The sequence below is a fragment of the Microcaecilia unicolor genome, chromosome 6, assembly GCF_901765095.1.
Source record: "Microcaecilia unicolor chromosome 6, aMicUni1.1, whole genome shotgun sequence".
Lineage (NCBI taxonomy): Eukaryota > Metazoa > Chordata > Amphibia > Gymnophiona > Siphonopidae > Microcaecilia > Microcaecilia unicolor.
The window spans coordinates 299,350,298-299,376,134 of NC_044036.1; the positions used below are offsets into that span (position 1 = coordinate 299,350,298).

Below are 25,837 nucleotides of genomic sequence, written 5' to 3' on the forward strand. Positions count from 1 at the left end.
CGCGCCCGCAGCCTCATCTTCACATTGTGACACTCGGTCCTCAACTTGTTGCAAACGGGCGCTCTGGCGCTCCACCGCTTCACGGATATTGTCCACTGATGTCTGCAATTTAGACAGCTTTTCCTCTAGGACCACTGACAGTTGCTGTGCCAATTCTTTAATTAGTTCGGGCGGAATCGGGCCCATTATCGGAGTCTCTGTAGCCGCCGCCATCTTGTTTTCCTCGCAGCCGATGCTTTTCTTCCCCCGCGGGGTCTTCGCTGGCATACCCTGCTTCTCTTTCTCTTATAAGCACTCGCGAGTGTCTCAATTTGCTGCACTCACGATCCTGTGCACGGATGTCTCGCTGAGGAGTCGCTTCGGGAGGGATTAGCGGGTTATTTTGCCGATTTATTTGAAGGCGGGCTGGAGCCGGTGCTTCGGGCGTCCGCTCAGCTCCGCGTCATCACGTGACCCCCCAAAACGTTTCTAAATCATGATTGATTTTGGTGTAACAGATTATACTATTCTAAATAATCTGTAAACTGAGTTGTGACAATACCTTCTAATATTTTAACATGCAAGGGTATAGATACCTCAGGTCTATAATTAGTTGCATCTCCTAGGTCATTCTTTACATTTTTTTGGAATGGGAGTAAGTATGATTTTACCAAGTTGTTTAGGAAAACGACCAGTATTCAAAGATCCTGTAATCCATTTAAACTCTAACTGCAAATAACTTTCAGATGGACATCTTAACTGATATACCAGATAGCTATTAAGCAAACGCTGAGACCTAGAATATTTCAATAAAAGACCTCATCCACAGAATGAAACCTGGTCCAACATCTATTTACCACAACTTCCCTCTTCAACTGTCTCATAATGTCTTCACTAGAGAGAATTTCCATTCAACAACCGACCTGATATCTTGTTCTGCAGAGGGTATTTTTAGATATATCATTCACTAAATCCTCAGGTTTTGATAAATAATTCATTATCTGATATAATTTTTTTTTGTCTGGCTGCCCTTTCCCTATTTTTCAGAGAAATAATGTTTAGCCATTCTAATTTGGTATTTATAGATATCAGCCAATTTTCTCCATTCTTCTGTCACTAATACATTTTTGGGTTTTCTCCACACTCTCTCTAAATTTTCTACAGGCTTGTTTAATCTTTAATAATGGGTCATATTCCAGTTCTTGTCCTCACTCATCACACTCCCTACCAGTTAAATGCTTCTCTCTGTGAAAACTATTCAGAGATCAGTTATCCCATTCTGAATGTGTTGCTACTTGCTTTAATGTATCTCTATTGTCTTGCTTCTTCCAGGATCACTATGACTGGGGCTTGCGAGCTATCAAATCTGTGCTGGTAGTTGCAGGCTCCCTGAAAAGAGGAGATCCAGATCGTCCAGAAGACCAGGTCCTCATGAGAGCTCTGCGGGACTTCAATATTCCCAAGATAGTAACAGATGACATGCCCGTGTTCATGGGTCTCATAGGGGACCTCTTTCCTGCCCTAGATGTTCCCAGGAAGCGAGATCTCGACTTTGAAAAATGCGTGAAGCAGGCGGTGATAAACCTGAAACTGCAGGCAGAGGACAACTTTGTGCTGAAAGTAAGAAATTATGGTGGTTATTTAGTGGTTTTAAACACCTGAAAACTGGCATTTAGATGTCCATATTGAATGGATATCCAAATCCCAATTTTACAAAGGGAGGATATGGAAGTCTAACACTGCAGTATGTCCATATGGCAAGGGGGCATGTGAGTGTGTTTTGGGCAGGACTAGGTAGAGCTCAAAATATGGACGTCCAGCTCTGATCACAGAAGGGGAAGTAATGTCCATATCTAAAAAGATAGACGTCATTTAGACGTGGTACTTGTCATGTACTAATTACAGAAAGGTGCTCTGAATGAGCAACTGCCCACTTGAGATATTAAGATACAACATCTCCTTAATCCTGCAGTGGTTGCTGTCCCCCTCCCTCTCCCCTGAATGTGAAACAGGCAAGGGATACTAGGGTCTATGACAGCTTCAAGCATGCAGGACTGAGGAGTGGCCTAATGATTAGTGCAGTGGACCGAGAACCAAGGAATCCAGTTTCAAATCCCACTTCAGCTCTTTGAGCCCTCCACATACAGAAAAATATCTACTGTACCTGAATATATTAAGACACCTGCAAGCTTGAAGGCCAAAGTCGCAACCAATCGCCAAACTCAAGGATCTGGGTCAGCCTGCCACAGGGACCGATTGACAAAGGCTTTGAAGAACTTCCCAAAGTGACTGGAGGCCTGTGATAAGCTTAGGGTGGACACTTTGATCATTCACAGTGACTGTGAAATACTGACACATTATTTAATTGTATCGTTTGAATAATGTTATTTTACTGTATTTTAGTTTGAACATTTTAAACTCGCAAAACTCGCTAGGTAGTAATGCTAAAATGTCAGTAACATCAACATAGCTTAAGATAATTAAATGTTGTTTAATAGTAATACATAAATATGATGAGTAAATTCAAAGTGGTTGCTGTGAAAATGGCAAAAAACTCTAGAGGATTACTTTTTTTTTTGCCGTACCCTGTAGACAACTACAGTCATTCGATCCTGTTTACAAAACTGCGCTAGTAGCTGCCAGTGCACTAATGCTGACATAGCCCATTACCTCGCAGCAGCCACTACCGCGGCTTTGTAAACTTGGGTGATAGGACTGTGTTTTATGCAGTCCTACTTGCCCAGTTAGTTTTCTGGGCACCAGCATTGAATGTTGACGGTGCCCGGATAACTTCTGTATTGACCCTAATTCAAAAAAGAATTTTTTTTTTTTTACTTCAGCAGGGGGAATTATTAGTCCAATTATTTTTTTAATTTCCAGCGCTGCAGTGGATTTGAATATATCTCAAACAAGTAATCAACCTTCCATTGGTCTAATTTTAAAACGACCAGATATGTAAACTACTACTATTACTACTAATCATTTCTATAGCGCTACTAGACATACGCAGCGCTGTACACATTATATGCAGGTACTTTCTCCATCCCTAGAGGGCTCATAATGGAAGTTTTTTTGGTACCTGGGGCAATGGTGGGTTAAGTGACTTGCCTAGGGTCACAAGGAGCTGCAGTAGGAATCAAGCCCAGTTCCCCAGCATCAAAGTTCGCTGCACTATCCACTAGGCTACTCCTCCAGTTAAAGTCCTTTTTCTCGATTTATGTAGGAATTCAGTGGGAAAGGAATAATATTATGATTGTCAGCATTTAGAGAAGGATTTAGATTAATATTGGTGGTTGTTCCTCTCTTACTCTTGTATTATTTATATATAAGTTAAACATAAATACTGCCATATTGTTGAATTTATTAACTGTTGTCCCAGTTGTACCAGATGTGGTGTTTGTTCTTGCTGTGACACACATCCTCTTTTTCTTCTATGCCTGTAGGTTGTACAGCTGGAAGAGCTGCTTGCTGTGCGTCACTCTGTGTTCATTGTGGGGAACGCAGGCACAGGCAAATCTCAAGTGCTGAAGTCCTTGAATAAAACCTACCAGATCATGAAGAAGCGCCCAGTGTGGACAGACCTCAACCCTAAGGCTGTGACTAATGATGAGCTGTTTGGGATCATCAACCCTGCAACAAGAGAGTGGAAAGATGGTAAATGCACTATGAATGCAGGGGGAGTCTATGAAATGATGCAGGGGGAGTCTATGAAATGAGGCCTCCAGTTTCCTGCAGTTCTCTGGTATCAGCAAGTGCTGTAGAATTTGCAATTACATCAAACTGCCCTACTACATTCCATGCCAGCTCTCCTCTTCCTGCTTCTGCCCCTGCCTAAGCCTGCCTCTTCCTTTCTCTCCCTCTGTCTGTCCATTACCACTACACTTCATCCTGTCCTCTCCCTTCCATTTGTTCTATGTTTGATCCTTGCTATAGTCCTTCCATCTAGATTCTCATCATCCTGCCAAATTCCTCACTCTAGCCACTCATTCATTCCTCCAACTTCTCTTTAATCTTTATCCTTCCTTCTGGCTTCTCTGCTCCAGCCTTTCATTGCTCCCTTTTCTCCCCCAACATTTCATTTTGTGCCATCAACTTCTTATTGCCAGTGTTTTTTCATTCCCTCCTGTCCCTTAGCATCTCACAGCTCTCCTTTTCTTCCCTTCATCTTTTCTTAAGCCTCTAGTTCTTTCCTCCTCTACTCTTTCCTTTCTTTCTGCCCATAGCTCCATCTACCCAACCCCCACTGTGTCTGCATCATCCATCTGCTGCCATCTTTTTTTCATTGTTGCTGGGTTTTTGGAACCACATACTGGTGGTGGTGGGAGAGGTAGACAGAATTTATTAGTGATGCAGCAGTTTGAGAGAAGTATTAGTTTGATGATTGATCTAAGAGTAGGAGAAATCCAGACATGCGAGTTTATTATTCTCCTTTGCAGCTTTCTTTGTGTGGGACCTTAGACAAGTAATCTATCGTCCTGTGCCTCTCAGGCCAATTTGAAAGTGAGGTTTACATCATCTTTTGATGTTCCCATGCAACCAATAATAAAGATGTAAATTTAGTTATGTTATGTTTGTATGAAAACACTTAAGTGGAGGAGGAGCAGCCTAGTGGTTAGTGCAGTGGACTTTGATCCTGGGGAACTGAGTTCAATTCCCACTGCAGCTCCTTGAGGCAAGTCACCTAACCCTCCATTGCCCCTGGTACAAAATAAGTACTTGAATATATGTAAACCACGTTGTATGTAGTTGCAAAATCTCAGAAAGGCAGAATATAAAGTCCCATTTCCCCTTTCCCTAAAGCAAAGCAACATTTTGCATAGAACTCATTTTTGGATTGCAAACTAGTGGTTGCGTGTGATACAATATTTTACAGGTACACTGGCAGCCAGAAGGTATGTTTGAAAATGTGTCCATACCTCCTTTGCTGTGCTGCAGTTCACAGGGAGAAAATAAGTGTTAAAGCTTTACCAAAATCCTTCCAGTAATAAAGGAAAAGGCAGTTGTATACTGTTGGCATAAGTGAATTTGCAAATGTACAAAAGTTAAAAAAAACAACAAACAAAGAAAAGTAAGCCACGATGTTGCATAAAACCAGGACCACATACAATAATTGTGCTTTAAACTGTACTATTGGGAAATAGAAACTTTTTAACGGGGCCGCCGAGGGGGGGGGGGGGGGGGGGGGGCAAAATTCCCAGGCTTCTTCTTGCTGCCTGCATCCAAGTTTGCCCTCCTCTGCTCCTGCATGCCGCCTAAGACCCAGATGATTGCATTAGCGTGATATCGCGTTAATGCAATCATCTGAGTCCTGACTCCCAGCACAGACAGGAGCAGGTGAGGACAGACAGTGGGAGCAGGAAGTGGCTTGCCGGCACCAGGCCAACCCCTTGGAGGCAAACACAGAAGGGTAAGGGGGTGGGTGGGTGGGAGTGGTGGTGCGAGTAGGGGGGAATGGCACGAGTGGGAGGCAGCAGCTTGCGGCAGTCTGGTTCTGCCCCGGGCCCGGCTATTTGTCTCACCAGCCCTGCTTTCAAAATGTTTTCTTATTCCATTTTTGTTGATGGTTCTTGTTTTTTTTTTAATGATTTTTATTTTCTATCAGCCATTTAGGAAGCTTGCTGATGACAACAGAAGGCATTTCTAATAACTGTAAGGAGTCTCCAAGCATAGAATGGTTTTATTTATCTTACCTGAGCCCTTGAAGACCAACCTTGATATCAAGAAGGGTGTCTTTACTGGGATACTGGACTGTTCAAAATACCGAGGTAACAGATTGCCTTCTGATTTGATTTCAGGGCTCTTTTCTTCCATCATGCGTGAGCTGGCCAGTATCACACATGATGGCCCCAAGTGGATTGTACTAGATGGTGATATTGATCCGATGTGGATTGAGTCTCTCAATACCGTCATGGATGATAATAAGGTAAAATAAATCCATTGGGATCAACATTTCAGAGGACTTGGGTGGGTAACATTGGCTATTAATATCTTTAAAAAAACCCTCCTCTTTACAGGTGTTGACGTTGGCAAGTAATGAGAGAATCCCACTCAATCCAACTATGAGGTTGGTGTTTGAAATCAGTCACCTTCGCACTGCTACACCAGCAACAGTGTCTCGAGCAGGTAAGGTATTCCAGTTGTACCATACATGCATGTAACCGTGACAGAGTACACATGGATTCACTCTGCACTGCCACACCAATTATTGTGTCCCAAGCAGCTAACGTTTTGTGACTCGAAATCAGCTGGGACCATAGATAAGAAAGAGAACATGTTCCTTTAATAATACCATTGCATGTGATGGAATTTGTCTGTTTGCCATGCTGAGACATAGGCATGTGCTGTGGCTGGATGCTGATGTATTATTACATGTGATTTTTTTTAAATCTGTATAGGGATTCTCTACATTAATCCAGCAGACCTGGGCTGGAACCCTCCTGTGACTAGCTGGATTGATAAGAGGGAAATCCAGTCGGAGAAAGCTAACCTGACTATTCTCTTTGACAAATATCTGCCTCTTTGCTTGGATACACTTAGAACAAGGTACTGAAAATAATGTTTGAATGCCATTCAGTCTATCATTCTGGGACAGTCAGTTTGTGAATATGGGTGGTAATTTGAAAAGAATATGGGTGGCATATATGTATGGCATATATGGTGGAATGTATGTCCTGCCCATCCCATGTCTCTGTGACTAGCTGGTGCCAGAGCTAGGATTTTCCGATCATGAGGGATTGACTGAAGCCATGTCTAGAACCAGAGACAGGATTTCTCCCCTCAACAGTTCCCTGCAACCAGCTGGAGCTAGGATTTTCCTCCCTTTGAAGTCTGACTGGGATTAGGGCCAGGATTTCTGCTATGGCTACTACATAGCATTTCTGTAGTGCTAGAAGATGTGCCAAGTTTGTACCAGGAAAGGTACAGAAAATGGGAATAAAAATTATGAGGAGGGAACAACTCCCTTATGAAGAAAGAGTAAATAGATTAGGGCTCTTTATCTTGGAGAAGAGAGCGAGTGGAGATACGATAAAGGTTTATAAAATCATGAGTGGAGTGGAACAGAACAACAGGGAATGACTATTTACATGAAACTATGAGGGATCCTGGCACTGTAACCAAAGTCAGAGCAGGCATCAAACGAGCCAGTAGAAGTTTCTAAGCCAAAACAACAACAAAAGTGCTTCAGATAAAGAGGAGGCACTCATGCATAAGGACAGATATGGATAAGTTTTATGGTGACTCGTTAAGACATGACATCCCACAACATTAATAGCAGGGCTGCCAAGAGACTGGGTTGGGCCCAAGGCAGGACTGCCGCTGCTGCCCCCCTCCAGGACAGCAGCGTAGCCAGACTACAAAAATTAGGGGGGGGGGAGCCCAAAATGTGTGTGTGTGTGGGGGGTGAAATTTCTGTCCCCATGCAACTCTCTAGTTCAAACTCTGCTCCCTGGACCACTCTGGCACCACCTGGAGAGTGTGGAGGCGGTCTGACCAGATTTTGAGCAGTGCCATTGAAAATCCAGATATGAACCGGAGAAGCCTCACTGAATATTGAGCCCTGTGTTTCTGTATGTGTTGTTATAGTTATTCATCTTTCAGGAGAACTTTGGTAACTGATAAAGCTGCTTTTAGTGCAGTCAGCAGAGTAAAATCAAAGTCTATTTTTAACTCAAACCACTGAACTATTTACTCAGCTGGTAGTTTTGTAATTTTCTTAATTTAAGAAATTGCCAAGTTAACCTTTCTCCTTAATAACTGTAATTAGTTGTACAGAGGCCTGTGCAGTTTCCATGCCTCACAAGGTATTCCAAGGAACTCTGCTCATGGCCAAATGCTGTAGAAAGACAAGAGATGAGAGCATTTTGTTTAATTCCTACTTTCAGACTGATTTGGGAGTGGTTCTATAATTGGGCGCCTTCTTTTAGGTGACATGCGGTGAGAGCCTATACTATAATGACATCTGAGCACCCAGATTACCTTATAGAAATTCTAGCATGACCCAGTATTGGTGTGTCTTACATTTGCATGCCTGCCGTTACACCAATCATAGCCCTGACTTAACTGCAGGCATGCAAATTTGGCAAGAGCTTGTGTAACTTACAGTATTCTGTAACCTGTGTGCGTGAGTGGCAGCATAACCTATGTTCTGACCATGTAAACGCACCCCCCCCCCTTTTCAGAATTGTGATTACCCAGTGTTCTTTATTGCATGGCTCAGGGGCCAGTGGCAGTCTCTGGAGATCTCTGAGGCAGCCCCCCATCACTCTGTTTTTTTTCTTCTCTTCTCTCTGCCTCACTTCCCAAGCTTGTGAAAGAAAGCAGAAAGTAGATGGGGGGAGGGGGAGATAGAAGGCTGCATGCTTGAAGCACAATGCATTTCTAAATAGATGAAGAGAAGGCATTTGGAAATGGCACATCTGCTTGAGGATTTCCCCAGTGGACTGGAAGGGATGGATTTCATTGTCACATGCTGCTAAGCAATGTCACAGCCCCTCATGGAAAGAAATTTGGCAGCTGTCCTTCAGTTCATTTGGATCCAAAATGACTCCAGCTTAAAAATTAGTGAAGACCACTGGCTTAGTTACTTTCCTCCCATTTATGCATGCAAGTGTGCACTTACCTGTGAAAGTGCTGGTATTTACACAAGTAGTGCATAAATGCAGGTGTGCAGATTAGAATAGCCCTTTTTATGTTCACAGGAGATCATTGTATTTTGGCTAGCAAAGCTGCTATTGGTTGCCATTCTGAATGATCAGAGTTTGAACAGGCTCAACACATATTATAACTCTTGGAGCTGGGACCAGCTCACCAGTGCACTCCATATCCCCTTCCCTGAACTCTTAAACTCATTTACCAATTTCCACATTACCCCAATAAGCACTCACGAACTAACTGAATAACACACTTATTTGGGATAACAGTAGGCTGCAGCTTAGTTTATTAAACAACATTTTAAACATGGCAACATCTTTCATTAATAGCTGTAGCTCAGGGGGTATTATCTATCAAGTGTAAGAAAATCTAAACCCCCGCCGCTGCTCGCCATGTCAGCAGAGCAGCCAATCCGTATCCAATCTGTCGCTGCCAATCTCATAAGTACATAAGTATTGCCATACTGGGAAAGACCAAAGGTCCATCAAGCCCAGCATCCTGTTTCCAGCAGTGGCCAATCTAGGTCACAAATACTTGGCAAGCTCCCAAAAAAGTACAAAACATTTTATACTGCTTATCCCAGAAATAGTGGATTTTCCCCAAGTCCATTTAATAATGGTCTATGAACTTTTCCTTTAGGAAGCCAGCCAAACCTTTTTTAAACTCTGCTAAGCTAACCGCCTTTTCTCTGGCAATGAATTCCAGAGTATAATTACACGTTGAGTGAAGAAATGTTTTCTCCGATTCATTTTAAATTTACTACATTGTAGTTTCAACGCATGCCCCCTAGTCCTAGTATTTTTGGAAAGCGTAAACAGACGCCTCACATCTACCCATTAACTCCACTCATTATTTTATAGATCTCTATCATACCTCCCCTCAGGCACCTTTTTTCCAAGCTAAAGAGCCCTATCCGCTTTAGCCTTTCCTCATAGGGAAGTCGTCCCATCCCCTTTATCATTTTTGTCGCCCTTCTCTGCACCTTTTCTAATTTCACTATATTTTTTTTGAGATGCGGCGACCAGAATTGAACACAATATTCAAAGTGTGGTCGCACCATGGAGCGATACAAAGGCATCCATTCCTTTCCTAATAATACCTAACATTCTATTTGCTTTCTTAGCCGCAGCAGCCCACTGAGCAGAAGGTTTCAACGTATCATCAATGACGACACCTAGATCCCTTTCTTGGTCTGTGACTCCTAACGTGGAACCTTGCATGACGTAGCTATAATTCGGGTTCCTCTTTCCCACATGCATCACTGCACTTGCTCACATTAAACGTCATCTGCCATTTAGACGTCCAGTCTCGCAAGGTTCTCTTGTAATTTTTCACAATCCTCCCGCGATTTAATGACTTTGAATAACTTTGTGTCATCAGCAAATTAAATTACCTCACTAGTTACTCCTATCTCTAGGTCATTTATAAAAAGCAGCAGTCCAAGCACAGACCCCTTCTCCATTGAGAATACTGACCATTTAATCCTACTCTCTGTTTTCTATCTTTTAACCAGTTTTTAATCCACAATAGAACAATACCTCCTATCCCATGACCCTCCAATTTCCTCTGGAGTCTTTCATGAGATACTTTCAGGCTTATTTTCGAAAGAGAAGGACGCCCATCTTTTGACACACATCGCAAGATGAGCATCCTTCTCACAGGGTCACCCAAATCGGCATAATCGAAAGCCGATTTTGGGCATCCTCAACTGCTTTCCGTCGCGGGGACGACCAAAGTTCACGGGGGCGTGTCGAGGGTGTAGCGAAGGTGGGACTGGGGCGTGCTTAACATATGGGATTCCTCGACTGATAATGGAAAAAAAGAAGGGCGTTCCTCACGAACACTTGGACGACTTTACCTGGTCCATTTTTTTTTACGACCAAGCCACAAAAATGTGCCCTAAATGACCAGATGACCACCAGAGGGAATCGGGGATGACCTCCCCTTACTCCCCCAGTGGTCACTAACCCCCTCTCACCCTCAAAAACTTTTTTAAAATATTTTTTGCCAGCCTCTATGCCAGCCTCAAATGTCCTACTCACGTCCATCGCAGCAGTATGCAGGTCCCTGGAGCAATTTTAATGGGTGCCTTGCACTTCAGACAGGCGGACCCAGGCCCATCCCCCCTACCTGTTACACTTGTGGTGGTAAATGTGAGCCCTCAAAAAACCCACCTGAAACCCACTATACCCACATCTAGATGCCCCCTTCACCCCTAAGGACTATGGTAGTGGTGTACAGTTGTGGGGAGTGGGTTTTGGGGGGGGGGGAGGTTGGGGGGCTCGGCACACACGGTAAGGGAGCTATGCACCTGGAAGCAATTTCTGAAGTCCACCGCAGTGCCCCCTAGGGTGCCCGTTGGTGTCCTGAAATGTGAGGGGACCAGTGCACTACGAATGCTTAATCCTCCCACAACCAAGGGGCTTGGATTTGGTTGTTTCTGAGATGGTCATCCTCGGTTTCCATTATTGCTGAAAATCGGGGACGACCATCTCTAAGGTCAACCTAAATTTAGTGATTTGCGTGTCCCCGACCGTATTATCGAAACGAAAGATGGGCGTCCATCTTGTTTCGATAATACGGGTTTCCACACCCCTGCGAGGACGTCCTCAGGAAAACTTGGGTGTCCCTTTCGATTATGCCCCTCTTTGTCAAACGCCTTCTGAAAATCCAGATATACAATATCAACCGGCTCACCTTTATCCACATGTTTTGTTCACCCCTTCAAAGAAATGTAGTAGGTTGGTGAGGCAAGATTTAGAAATGTAGTAGGTTGGTGAGGCAAGATTTCCCTTCACTAAATCCATGTTGACTTTGTCTCATTAGTCCATGCTTTTGAATATGCTCTGTAATTTTGTTCTTAATAATAGTCTTTACCATTTTGCCTGGCACTGACATCAGACTCACCGGTCTATAATTTCCCAGATCTCCTCTGGAACCTTTTTTTAAAATCGGCGTTACATTGGCCACCCGCCAATCTTCCGGTACCACGCTCGATTTTAAGGATAAATTACATATTACTAACAATAGTTCCACAAGCTCATTTTTCAATTCTATTAGTACTCTGGGATGAATACCATCCGGTCCAGGAGATTTGCTACTCTTCAGTTTGTAGAACTGCCCCATTACATCCTCCAGGTTTACAGAGAATTCATTAAGTTTCTCCGACTCGTCAGCTTCGAATACCATTTCTGGCACCGGTATCCCACCCAAATGTTTCTTGGTGAAGACCGAAGCAAAGAATTCATTTAATGTCTCCGCTATGGCTTTGTCTTCCCTGATCGCCCCTTTTACTCCTCGGTCATCTAGCGGTCCAACCAATTCTTTTGCCGGCTTCCTGCTTTTAATATACCGCAAAAAAGTTTACTATGTGTTTTTGCCTCTAACGCAATCTTTTTTCGAAGTCCCTCTTAGCCTTCCTTACCAGCGCTTTGCATTTGGCATGACATTCCTTATGCTGTTTCTTATTATTTTCAGTCGGTTTCTTCTTCCAGCTCCGCCTTGACAGCAAGAGCCCTGCGGCATTTGTGAACCTCCACACCCGTTAACTGGGTTCTCTGACTCCCAATTAATAACCTGGCTCATCTCTCATGAGCCACCAGCCCTGTAGCTCGGGTTTTCCGCTGCTGCGACAAACCAAGGCCAACCACTTGCAACAACAACCTAGTCAGAGAAAGGGACCCCACAAAGTTAGCTAACCGCAATAAGGCATCGGTTGCAAGGTAAGTTGCCTCTGAGGAGTAGGAATGCCCTGATCCTCGGAGGGGGCATGCTTTTTTGGGCCAAACCTGACCCGCCTCACACCCTCGCCTGTCCAGTCATCCCTCCTGCAAGTTCACTGGCAACCCATTATTCTCCGAGGACAAGCAGGCTGCTTGTTCTCACTGATGGGGGTGACGTCCACGGCAGCCCCTCCAATCGGAAACTTCACTAGCAAAGTCCTTTGCTAGCCCTCGCGCGCCCGCGCGCACCGCGCATGCGCGGCCGTCTTCCCGCCCGAAACCGGCTCGAGCCGGCCAGTCTTCTTTTGTCCGCACTCGGTACGGTCGTGTTTTCGCCGTGTCGAGCCCCGGAAAGTCGACCTCGCGCGTCCAATTTGTTTGAACGTGTTTTTTTTCCTTCGGGAAAGCTTTGTCCTAGTCGGGAAGTGCTCCGGAAACCCCCCGCCGGGTTTCGTGTAAATCCTCCCCGTACTTCCAGCTTTTTTGCCCCGGTAAGTTTTCTTTCGTCGTCGGGGTAGGCCTTTTTTCGGCCTCGGTCGAGATTTTTTCTCCCTCTAAATTTGGTGCTTCGAATTTCGCCATTTCGGCTTTGATTTCGCCGGCGTGATTTTTCCGCCCATGACATCGAAGCCTTCCAGCGGCTTCAAGAAGTGCACCCAGTGCGCCCGGGTTATCTCGCTCACTGATCGACACTCGTCGTGTCTTCAGTGTCTGGGGGCCGAGCACCGCCCTCAGAACTGCAGTCTGTGTTCCCTGCTTCAAAGGCGGACTCAGGTAGCGAGACTAGCCCAGTGGAACGTGTTGTTCTCGGGCTCTTCGTCGGCATCGGCACCGGGATCTTCGAGTGCATCGACGTCGTCAGCGTCCAGACCATCTTCCTCGGCCGCCCCTGCATCGAGTGCATCGAGGCATCGGGCCTCTGCATCGGCGCCGAGACATCGGATAGCTGCATCGACGTCGGTGGTACCAGGACCTCGTCTGCTGATGTCGTCGGACGGTGGTGCATCGGGTGGAGTGCAGGTGAGGGCTGTCCATTCCCCTGCTGGTGGCGGTGAGCCCTCGGGTGGGTCTCCGCCTACCCTGAGGGCTCCTGCGGTACAGCCCCCCCGAGATCGACCTTCTTCAGTCTCGGCCCCGAGGAAGCGACGGGTGGATTCGACGTCCTCCTCGTCGGTGCCGGGGAGCTCCGGTGACATGCTTCGGAAGAAATCGAAGAAGCATCGACACCGGTCTCCTCCCCGTGTCGGCACCGAGAGCTCTGGGTCGCCGAGGGATTCGGCACCCAGCAGGCATCGGCACCGAGAGGACCGCTCACCCTCTGTTCAGGAGGTGTCGATGCGCTCCGCTCTGGACAGCCCGGAACAGCCTCCACGCCCGGAACAGGTACTGACGTCGACGCCTGCATCGACCTCTCAGCCTTTCTCTGCAGCCGCTCTAAACGAGAGCCTCCGGGCCGTTCTCCCAGAGATTCTGGGAGAGCTGTTGCGCCCTACCCCTCCGGTACCGGCGGTGCTTGCGCCACCGGTACCGTCGAGCGTGGCGCCGGCTGGCCCATCGCCCAGGTTGAGGTCCCCGACGTCGGTACCGCGTGCGGTGCCGACCGCGGCCACCTCCCAGGAAGGCTCCCCGACTACGTCGGCGGAGGGAGCTTCGCCGATGCGGGCGAGGGAGTCTACCTCTCGACGCCCCCATCGTGGACAGGGTTCCACGGAGTCGAGCAGGGCGAGGTTGCAGACACAGGTCCGTGAACTTGTGTCTGACACCGAGGGTGAGGCCTCGTGGGAGGAAGAGGAAGATCCCAGATATTTCTCTGACGAGGAGTCTGGGGGTCTTCCGTCTGATCCCACTCCCTCTCCTGAGAGACAGCTTTCTCCTCCCGAGAGTCTGTCTTTTGCCTCCTTTGTCCGGGAGATGTCTACGGCCATCCCCTTCCCGGTGGTTGTGGAGGACGAGCCCAGGGCTGAAATGTTTGAGCTCCTGGACTATCCTTCTCCACCTAAGGAAGCGTCCACTGTTCCCTTGCACCATGTCCTGAAGAAGACATTGCTTGCGAACTGGACCAAACCATTAACTAATCCCCACATTCCCAAGAAGATCGAGTCCCAGTACCGGATCCATGGGGACCCAGAGCTGATGCGCACTCAGTTGCCTCATGACTCTGGAGTTGTGGATTTGGCCCTAAAGAAGGCTAAGAGTTCTAGGGAACATGCTTCGGCGCCCCCGGGCAAGGACGCTAGAACCTTAGACTCCTTTGGGAGGAAGGCCTACCATTCCTCTATGCTCGTGTCCAAGATCCAGTCTTACCAGCTCTACACGAGCATACACATGCGGAATAATGTGCGGCAGTTGGCGGGCTTGGTTGATGCTCTTCCCCCTGAGCAAGCCAAGCCTTTTCAGGAGGTGGTCAGGCAGCTGAAGGCGTGCAGAAAATTCCTGGCCAGAGGAGTTTATGACACTTTTGATGTTGCGTCCAGGGCCGCTGCTCAAGGTGTGGTGATGCGCAGGCTCTCATGGCTGCGTGCCGCCGACCTGGAGAATAGAGTCCAGCAGCGGATTACGGACTTGCCTTGCCGTGCGGATAACATTTTTGGCGAAAAAGTCGAGCAGGTGGTAGAGTCTCTCCACCAGCGGGACACCGCATTCGACAAGTTCGCCCGCCGGCAGCCTTCAGCTTCTACCTCTACAGGTAGACGATTTTTCGGGGGAAGGAAGACTGTTCCCTATACTTCTGGCAAGCGTAGGTACAATCCTCCTTCCCGACAGCCTGCGGCCCAGGCTAAGCCCCAGCGCGCTCGCTCTCGTCAGCAGCGTGCGAATCAGCAAGGCCCCGCGGCTCCCCAGCAAAAGCAAGGGGCGAGCTTTTGACTGGCTCCAGCAGAGCATAGCCGACATCCAAGTGTCAGTGCCGGGCGACCTGCCTGTCGGAGGGAGGTTGAAAGCTTTTCACCAAAGGTGGCCTCTTATAACCTCCGATCAGTGGGTTCTCCAAATAGTCCGGCAAGGATACACCCTCAATTTGGCCTCTCAACCTCCAAATTGTCCACCGGGAGCTCAGTCCTACAGCTTCCAGCACAAGCAGGTACTTGCAGAGGAACTCTCCGCCCTTCTCAGCGCCAATGCGGTCGAGCCCGTGCCATCCGGGCAAGAAGGGCTGGGGTTCTATTCCAGGTACTTCCTTGTGGAAAAGAAAACAGGGGGGATGCGTCCCATCCTAGACCTAAGGGCCCTGAACAAATATCTCGTAAAAGAAAAGTTCAGGATGCTTTCCCTGGGCACCCTTCTCCCCATGATTCAGCAAAACGATTGGCTATGCTCTCTGGACTTGAAGGATGCCTACACACACATCCCGATACTGCCAGCTCACAGACAGTATCTGCGATTTCAGCTGGGCGCACGCCACTTCCAGTACTGTGTGCTACCCTTCGGGCTCGCCTCTGCGCCCAGGGTGTTCACAAAGTGCCTAGCTGTGGTAGCAGCGGCGCTTCGCAGGCTGGGGGTGCACGTGTTCCCATATCTCGACGATTGGCTGGTGAAGAACACATCCGAGGCAGGAGCCCTGCAGTCCATGCAGATGACTATTCGCCTCCTGGAGCTACTGGGGTTTGTGATAAATTACCCAAAGTCCCATCTTCTCCCAGTGCAGAAACTCGAATTCATCGGAGCCCTGCTGGATTCTCGGACGGCTCGCGCCTATCTCCCAGAGGCGAGGGCCAACAACTTGTTGTCCCTCGTCTCGCGGGTGCGAGCGTCCCAGCAGATCACAGCTCGGCAGATGTTGAGATTGCTGGGCCACATGGCCTCCACAGTTCATGTGACTCCCATGGCCCGCCTTCACATGAGATCTGCTCAATGGACCCTAGCCTCCCAGTGGTATCAGGCCGCCGGGGGTCTAGAGGACGTGATCCACCTGTCCACGAGTTTTCTCGAATCCCTGTATTGGTGGACGATTTGCTCCAATTTGACTCTGGGACGTCCCTTCCAAATTCCTCAGCCTCAAAAAGTGCTGACCACGGATGCGTCTCTCCTGGGATGGGGAGCTCATGTCGATGGGCTTCACACCCAAGGAAGGTGGTCCCTCCAAGAAAGCGATCTACAGATCAATCTTCTGGAGTTGCGAGCGATCTGGAACGCTCTGAAGGCTTTCAGAGATCGGCTGTCCCACCAAATTATCCAAATTCAGACAGACAATCAGGTTGCCATGTACTATGTCAACAAGCAGGGGGGCACCGGATCTCGCCCCCTGTGTCAGGAAGCCGTCAGCATGTGGCTCTGGGCTCGCCGTCAAGGCATGGTGCTCCAAGCCACATATCTGGCAGGCGTAAACAACAGTCTGGCCGACAGGTTGAGCAGGATTATGCAACCTCACGAGTGGTCGCTCAATTCCCGTGTGGTGCGACAGATCTTCCGGGCGTGGGGCACCCCCCTGGTAGATCTCTTCGCATCTCAAGTGAACCACAAGGTCCCTCAGTTCTGTTCCAGGCTTCAGGCCCACGGCAGACTGGCGTCGGATGCCTTCCTCCTGGATTGGGGGGAAGGTCTGCTGTATGCTTATCCTCCCATTCCTCTGGTGGGGAAGACTTTGTTGAAACTCAAGCAAGACCGAGGCACCATGATTCTGATTGCTCCCTTTTGGCCGCGTCAGATCTGGTTCCCTCTTCTTCTGGAGTTATCCTCCGAAGAACCGTGGAGATTGGAGTGTTTTCCGACCCTCATCACGCAGGACGAAGGGGCTCTGCTGCATCCCAACCTCCAGTCCCTGGCTCTCACGGCCTGGATGTTGAGGGCGTAGACTTTGCCTCTTTGGGTCTGCCAGAGGGTGTCTCCCGCATCTTGCTTGCTTCCAGGAAAGACTCCACTAAGAGATGTTACTTCTTTCATTGGAGGAGGTTTGCCGTCTGGTGTGACAGCAAGGCCCTAGATCCTCGCTCTTGTCCTACACAGACCCTGCTTGAATACCTTCTCCACTTGTCGGAGTCTGGTCTGAAGACCAACTCCGTAAGGGTTCACCTTAGTGCAATCAGTGCATACCATTACCAAGTGGAAGGTAAGCCGATCTCAGGACAGCCTTTAGTTGTTCGCTTCATGAGAGGTTTGCTTTTGTCAAAGCCCCCTGTCAAGCCTCCTACAGTGTCATGGGATCTCAATGTCGTTCTCACCCAGCTGATGAAACCTCCTTTCGAGCCACTGAATTCCTGCCATCCGAAGTACTTGACCTGGAAGGTCATTTTCTTGGTGGCAGTTACCTCGGCTCGTAGAGTCAGTGAGCTTCAGGCCCTGGTAGCCCAGGCCCCTTACACCAAATTTCATCACAACAGAGTAGTCCTCCGCACTCACCCTAAGTTTCTGCCAGAGGTTGTGTCGGAGTTCCATCTGAACCAGTCAATTGTCTTGCCAACATTCTTTCCCCGTCCTCATTCCTGCCCTGCTGAACGTCAGCTGCACACATTGGACTGCAAGAGAGCATTGGCCTTCTATCTGGAGCGGACACAGCCCCACAGACAGTCCGCCCAATTGTTTGTTTCTTTTGATCCCAACAAGAGGGGAGTGGCTGTAGGGAAACGCACCATATCCAATTGGCTAGCAGATTGCATTTCCTTCACTTACGCCCAGGCTGGGCTGGCTCTTGAGGGTCATGTCACGGCTCATAATGTTAGAGCCATGGCAGCGTCGGTAGCCCACTTGAAGTCAGCCACCATGGAGGAAATTTGCAAAGCTGCGACGTGGTCATCTGTCCACACATTCACATCTCATTACTGTCTGCAGCAGGATACCCGACGTGACAGTCGGTTCGGGCAGTCAGTTCTTCAGAACCTGTTTGGGCTTTAGGATCCAACTCCACCCCCCGAGGGCCCTGTTTGTTCTGTTCCAGGCTACACTCTCAGTTAGTTGGTAAATTTTTAGGTCAATCTCAGTTATGTCCTCGCCGTTGCGAGGCCCAATTGACCAATGTTGTTGTTTTGAGTGAGCCTGGGGGCTAGGGATACCCCATCAGTGAGAACAAGCAGCCTGCTTGTCCTCGGAGAAAGCGAATGCTACATACCTGTAGAAGGTATTCTCCGAGGACAGCAGGCTGATTGTTCTCACAAACCCGCCCGCCTCCCCTTTGGAGTTGTGTCTTCCCTTGAAGTGTATTGTCTTGCTACATACTGGACTGGCCGGCTCGAGCCGGTTTCGGGCGGGAAGACGGCCGCGCATGCGCGGTGCGCGCGGGCGCGCGAGGGCTAGCAAAGGACTTTGCTAGTGAAGTTTCCGATTGGAGGGGCTGCCGTGGACGTCACCCCCATCAGTGAGAACAATCAGCCTGCTGTCCTCGGAGAATACCTTCTACAGGTATGTAGCATTCGCTTTATTTAATGCATCCGGTTACTTATGCCCAGAACCTGCCAGCCCCACCCCACACCGGCCGCCAGGTTAGCATTGTTTTATAAAAAAAGTTTGAATGCACTATGTGATTTGAACATTTTTACATTTATATGGAAGGTTTTTGCCGATATTGAAGAAGAGATCTTATTGATTAGCATATAGCTCTTAAAATTGTTGGATTTGGAGCTCTTTGAGGCTTTTCTTCCTTTTAATGATATAGTTGGTCTCTTTCTGAAGGTGGAACATTAATTATTTTTTTATATTGATTGTATCTGTGATTCCACATCCTTATCTTGTTTTTGTAGTGTTGCAGGAATTACCACTATTGTTAGCAGAATCTGTGGTACTTCAGGAGTCAAACACCACACACCAGAATGAGAGAGAAATCTTCTTTATTTGCCAGCAAACAAAGTAGGACATCAGCGCTAGCTCTTTTCTTCTCTTCAGCTCTCTGTGTCTTGTGTCTCCTGTCTTGGTTCCTTCTCATCTAACGTAAGCTGCTTCTGTTCTCATTTATATAGGGTCCTAAACCCTTCTAACCCCCCTTTCTCACCAGATGGTAAAGAATAGATTGATTACCCTGTCTTGAACTAATTATCTCTACAATTTACTCAAAAATATCAGTTACATAGGTTTGATATTTCCTAAACTGACCTATGACCTGGGGCCTCTCAAACTAGACAATGTGGCACCTATCTCCTGCATTTTATTATTATTAAATTCTCAGATTCCCAGTTATAGCTTAAAATACTAACCGGACTCTGGCATTCATTAAGGGGCCAATCTTACTTAATGGCACACAGACATGGTTTGTTATTACTTTCAGGAGACCAGTCCTACACTTAGCTATAATCAATCAAGGAGAAGAGTTGACTTTTCCTGACCTCTTTCACCTAGCTAGGACTGTGGATAATTCAAACCAGATGATGACCTCTTAAACTGCAGACAAATCTCACTTGAAAGTCAGACACTGAATTGAAAAGATATTTTACAGGGAGAAATAAAACATTAATTAAACAGAATAAAACATATTTTAAAATAAGCAAAAATCAGAATTCCTTATAAGACAAAATCTAAATTATCTAGAATTATTTAAATCTAAACTATCTCCTTCTAAAAAGCATTCAGCCTAATCTTTTAAAACAGCTTGCTTGCTGATCCCCTCGAGATTGTCCAGTATGCCTTACTTAGAATGGCATCCAGATGTGGTAAATAATACCTATGAACCAGCCTTAACAATCCATCACTCATAAAGGGACAAAGAAAGTTTCATTTCTCTCTGACCTTTCTAACCTCTAGTCTAGCAAAAGCTAGACATTTGAGTAATTAAAACCAGATGGCATTCTACCACTTTACAGGACTGAACCAAAATTAAACAGAATTAACAAATTAATATGATTTCTCTGCCCAGGCTGCCTCAGTAGTAGTTTCCTTCATTTAAGCCCAGGCATGTCCATCTCTAGAGGTTCATGTCAGAGGAAAGGCGGCATCAGGTGGGCATTGATACAAGAGATTTGCAAGGCTGCAACTTGGACTTCAGCCTGTTCTTTCAGTTCTCTAGGCTCCCAATGTAATGGTAGGTTTGGCAAGGTAGTCTTCCAGAATATATTTGGAGTTTGTAATACAGCTTCAATCCCCTTTGGCCCATTTCTTTCAGTTCAAAGCTACCTTCCAAAAAAAAAACCAAAAAACAACAACAACTTATGAAGTAAGCCTCATTGCTGCCAAAACAATTTGAATGTTTTCTTGTTGTAGCATCTCTAGGTTCTTTGTTTTCCCTTTTTCCCTGCTGAAGGTGACCTTTAACCAGGGAGCTCAGATGTGAGGATCCAGCTGGCCTATTTGCCCTTGGAAAAACTGATATTTACTTTTAGCAGGTTTTTTTCAAGGACGGCAGGATAGGAATCCTCACAACCCTCCTTCCCCCAAAGAGCTGTAGTCTAAAAGTTTTGCAGCGAACTGAGGAGGTCCCATGCAACAGTGGGAACAAGCATGCATGCACAGTGAGGCTTTTTCAAAAGGTCTCTAAAGTGCTGGAGAAAACTTCCTGAGCAGGCTGTGTTGCATGATGTCACCCATATGTGAGGATTCCTATCCTGCTGACCTTGGAGAACACCTGTTAAAAGTAAGTAACTGGGTTTTATGTACGTCCAAGCTTCTCTGCAGAGACCAGTGAGAGTAAGAAATGTGATCAGTTTCACTGTCTAATCAATTTTTATTGTCTTATCTGAGATGCCGGAGTAGGAAGTTGTTCCTAACGGCAACAATGATGATTTGCGTGACCTGGAGAGAGGGAGAGAGACTTCACTTTGGAAGTGAATGGAGATGACAGATGATGTGATGATGACTTAAAATTGATTTCCACTTTATTTTTCTTCAGATTTAAGAAGATTATTCCAATTCCAGAACAGAGCATGGTTCAGATGCTGTGCTACCTCCTAGAATGTCTTCTCACCAAGGAAAATACTCCTCCTGATTGTTCAAAGGAACTTTATGAATTGTACTTTGTGTTTGCAGCTATTTGGGCCTTTGGTGGAGCACTGTTCCAGGATCAGGTAGGGTTATACTGATAATGCAGATGTTACATGGATGTGTTCCATAGGAAGGAACATCTCAGACTGCAAGAATGAAAGTTCTCAAAAGGGATGTGTTTCAGTACAGTATTATCTTTGGAGGGGTATAGTTAAAAGGGTACTGCCTTGGTACAGTGTAGATTGAGGGGTCTGGTTTAGAAGCAAACTGCCATAGTACACTACAAGCGTTGGGGCATTGTACATACAAATCTTGTCCAAGCTCAGTCCTCAAAGTCTGCGAACAAGCCAGGGTTTCAGGATATTACTAATGAATATGCATGAGAATGATTTGCATCCACTATACCCATTGTATTCAGATCTCTCTTATGTATATTCATTAGGGATATCCAGAAAACCTGGTCTGATTGGAGCCCTCGAGGACTGAACTTGGACAAACCTCGTTTAGGTGGATGATTGTTTCAGTAGGGCACAAATATTATAATCTCAAGGTTTAGAGAGGAGGTGGTTCAGTTCAGTGTACGACAGTGGTTCCCAAACCTGTCCTGGGGGTACCCCAGGCACTCAGGTTTTCAGTATATCAACAATGAATATTCATGAGCTAGGTTTGCTTTCAGTGGAGGCAGGGGGGAATCTTCTCAATGCATTCTTTATGGATAGAAAACAGTGAAAGTCTACATCTTTTGATTTTATTAATTTTAATGCATTATTTGTATTTGGTTGAATACGAATAATAGATTTGAGGCACTAGGGGGCCAAATATTCATAAGCCATACTGGGTCAGAACAATGGTCCATCTCACCCAGTATCCTCCCTCCAACAGTGGCCAATCCAGGTCACAAGTACCTGGCAGAACCCAAATAGTAGCAATATTCCATGCTACCAATCCCAGGGCAAGCAATGGCTTCCCCCATGTCTATCTCAATAGCAGACTGTGGACCTTTCCTCCAGGAACTTCTCCAAACATTTTTTAAATCTAGATACGCTAACCACTGTTACAACATCCTCTGGTAATGAGTTCCAGAGCTTAACTATTCATTGAGTGAAAAAATATTTCATCCTATTTGTTTTCAAAGTATTTCCATGTAACTTCATTGAGTGTCCTTTAGTCTTTGTACTTTTGAAACAAGTAAAAAATCGATTCACTTCTTCTCGTTCTACAGCCCGAATTGGAAAATCCAATTTCCTTCTGTGATTTTTTTTAACTTATCTTAATCCAAAGTTCCCAGGTCCTATGTGAAAATGTATAGTGCTGAAATAGAGAAACATGGTGGGCATGTTTGAAAAATTGCATAGAGGTTGTTCTGTCATGCTTTATTTCAGGTGCAAAAATGCACCCTTCAGGCTGTGGCAAGCTCTTTTAAGTATTCTGGTTTTCTCCCCCTTTTCCTGAAACAAGCAAAAGCTTGTCCTTCTCTACTGAGTACAAGATGTTGGAGCTGTTCATTCTTGCCTTGCAAGATTTGAAATGTCTGCACTGAAGTCCAAATTGTAGGATATTACTGTTCCACAGCTACTTACGTTGCAGGTTGGCTGTGCTTAAAAAACACTTTCTGAGATGATATAGGGACTCATTTTCAAAGCACTTAGACTTACATAGTTCCATAGGTTACAGTGAGGTGTATTTTCAAAGCACTTAGACTTATAAAGTTACGTGGAGGAGCATTTTTGATATGACGTCTAAGTCAGACTTTGGATGTTTTGCGCTAAACGTCATAAATCTGAATAGAAAACATGACCATTTCCAAAACCGTAAAATGTCTATTTTTATTTTCAAAAATATAATTTGTAACAAGTTTTTGTGCTCTGTGCATTTATTTTTTCAGTCCATAAAAAAAAAACGTACAAGTGAAAAACAGAAAATCAAGCCATTGGAATGTAGGAGGGGCTAGCATTTTAGTAGACTTCTCCCCTAGACATCCCAGGAGAGCAATGGGACACCCTAGGGGGCACTGCTGTGGACTTTATATAAATGCTCCCAAGTACACATCTCACCATTGCTCCCTTATCTTGTTTGCTGAGCCCTCCAAAACCCACCCAAAGCCCACCATCCCCAGCTGTTCACCACTACAGTAGCCCTTATGGGTGAAGGGAGCACTTATATGTGGGTACAGTAGGTTTCTGGTCAGTTTTCGGGGACTCACAGTTTCCACCACAAGTGCAACAGGTGGGGGGGGGGGGGGAGTATGGACCTGGCTCCACCTGCACCCACCACTAGACTACTCCAGGGACCTGCATGCTGCTGTAATATATTTGAGGGTAAGATCTGAGTCTGGCATAGAGGCTGGTAAGTAATATATTTAGTCACATTTTTTAGGGGCGGGGGGGTGGGTCATCCCTGCTTCCCTCCAGTGGTCATCTGGTCATTTATGGTACCTTTTTGCACTTTATTCATTCTAAAAACAGGTCTAGACTAAAATGTTGAAGTTTTGGCCCTAGACGTTTTTATTTTGTTCCACTATGGTTGTAAAACGTCAAGAATGCCCTAAGCCTGCCCTCATACTACACATGAAATGCCTCTGTCATGCTCTCTCATGATTTGGATGCACTTCAAATTAATAGCATAGATAGACATCTGCAAAATAGGTTTCAAAAATACCAATTTGGGCGTTTTGAGAAGAAAATTCCCAAATGCTTCTTTATTTTTGGACATTTTTCTCTTTTGAAAATGAGCCCCATAGTAATCTATGGAACCTTTGTAAGTCTAAATGCTTTGAAAATACACCTCATAATGTTGCAGTTTATTGCACCAATTACTTCCACAATCTTACAATGTCTATTCACTTCTTGCTCAGAATTCAAGCTGGCATTTTGTTTTACCATATATATACACATTCCCCTAGCTCAGCCATTCCCAACCTACCTTGTCCCATCAGGTTTTCAGGATATCCACAATGACTATTCATGAAATAGATTTGTATGCACTGCCTCAATTGTATGCAAATCTAACTCATGAATATTCATTGTGAATATCTTGAAAACCCGATGGGACTGGGTTGGAAATGGCTGCCCTAGCTGAACAAGAGTAAGTTTGCAACCCTGGCAAATTGTGATCTGTTTGCTCATCTTGAAGAGGGCCTCTTTGCCTTTTTCTGCTAGTATCCTCCAAGATATCAATGGCGGCGCAAAGACTTTAATGGTCCAGTGAAGAGGACTTTCTGATGTTACAAAATACCTATGTTCCCTGTACAGGTGCAGAGCACTCTTTGAGGTAGCTAGCTCAACTTCCAATTAGGCCAGACGCACATTGAGGGTAACTTCCTCCATTGGCTTTCCCAACTTTATTAACACCTACCTCAGGCTCAGTACAGGCGCTTCAGTATTTGTGAATTCTATGCTTGCATTTAAAGTGTTTAATGTAGACACCTTTGAAAAGTACTGTGTGTTGATTTGAAAATGCAATCCTCATGCAGACTTTCCCTCCTCTATAGAGGCATATTTTTATCTGAATGTGGCTCACGGAGAGGTCAGTTTTCAGACTTTTTTTTTCTATGAGTGACTATCAGGCTCATTTTCAAAGCACTTAGCCTCCCAAAGTTCCATAGAAACCTATGGAACTTAGCCTCCCAAAGTGCTTTGAAAATATGCCTCTATGTGTTTACCCACCCAAAACCTTTTGCATAATTCTGCCAAAGTTCAGCCAGGAAAACACCATAACTGGACTGGATGAGATCCCTTTTTAAACAGAAATTTCTCTTATATGTTCAGTGCTGTGTAACTTTAAAATCAAGGGCTGCACATTTGTGGATTTTTTGTTGTTGTTGTTGCTTTACAATATGAAGCATCACTCGGTGATTATTCTTATGTGCTGTTTAATCATCCCTTTTTTACTAGCACTTCATCATTCATATCATCCCGTTCTGTTCCTTGTATCCCTTCTTATCATGAGGTAATCAACTCATTTGTCAGCCCTATTAATGGTGCAGGGCTTCAGGTAGTGTGCCACAGTATCTGCATAATCCTTGGGGTTCTATATACCTGTTATGGTCCTGTTGTGACTTGAGCAGTGAGCTCTTGTGCCCCGACTGAGCACGGTAGCTAGAGTCACGCTGCGCTCGGTCAGGCAGCCGGACAACCCCTAGCTTCACCTGGGAAGCGACCACCGTTCCCCAGAAGTTGAGCCCCCAGGTGCAGGTGGCCACAAGGACTTTGGGAACCGGACGGGGTTGGGCCGCCCCGACCAGGCAGGAAGCAAGGCGGGCGAACACTCAAAGGGTGAGCCAGTACAGTCCAGAGATCAGGGCAGGCAGCAAAGCAACGAGGATCAGGTTCAGTCCAAAGGTCAGGGCAGGCAGCAAAGCAACGAGTATCAGGTCCAGTCCAAGGGTCAGGTAACGGTAGGCAAGTAAGCAAAGGAGTGCACGAGATGAGCACCAAACCTCTATAAGCATAGAAGCCGAAGCAAGGTGTGCAGGGAACAGCCGGCCTTAAGTAGTCCCCGCATCAGCAGTTACCACGGGCAGTTGCAGAGAATGCTCCAGATTGGTGCCTGCAAGGAGAAAGGCGCCCAATCCCGTGCAACCAGGCCGCCATGTGATCTACCCGCACCGGAAATCAGCGTGGCTTCCGGAACGCTGCCAGACATGGCTG

General features: G+C 46.3%; 1 protein-coding gene across 1 annotated transcript in view; it reads left to right on the forward strand.

Moving 5' to 3' along the window:
- DNAH9 (dynein axonemal heavy chain 9) overlaps nt 1-25,837 on the forward strand; it is a 408,742-nt gene that overhangs the window by 121,291 nt on the left and 261,614 nt on the right. The window contains exons 31-36 of the mRNA XM_030208005.1: nt 1,312-1,599; nt 3,423-3,633; nt 5,775-5,902; nt 5,994-6,102; nt 6,375-6,522; nt 21,097-21,271. Of these exons, the coding sequence (XP_030063865.1) occupies nt 1,312-1,599; nt 3,423-3,633; nt 5,775-5,902; nt 5,994-6,102; nt 6,375-6,522; nt 21,097-21,271 (1,059 nt within the window). The remainder of the gene's footprint in view (nt 1-1,311; nt 1,600-3,422; nt 3,634-5,774; nt 5,903-5,993; nt 6,103-6,374; nt 6,523-21,096; nt 21,272-25,837) is intronic.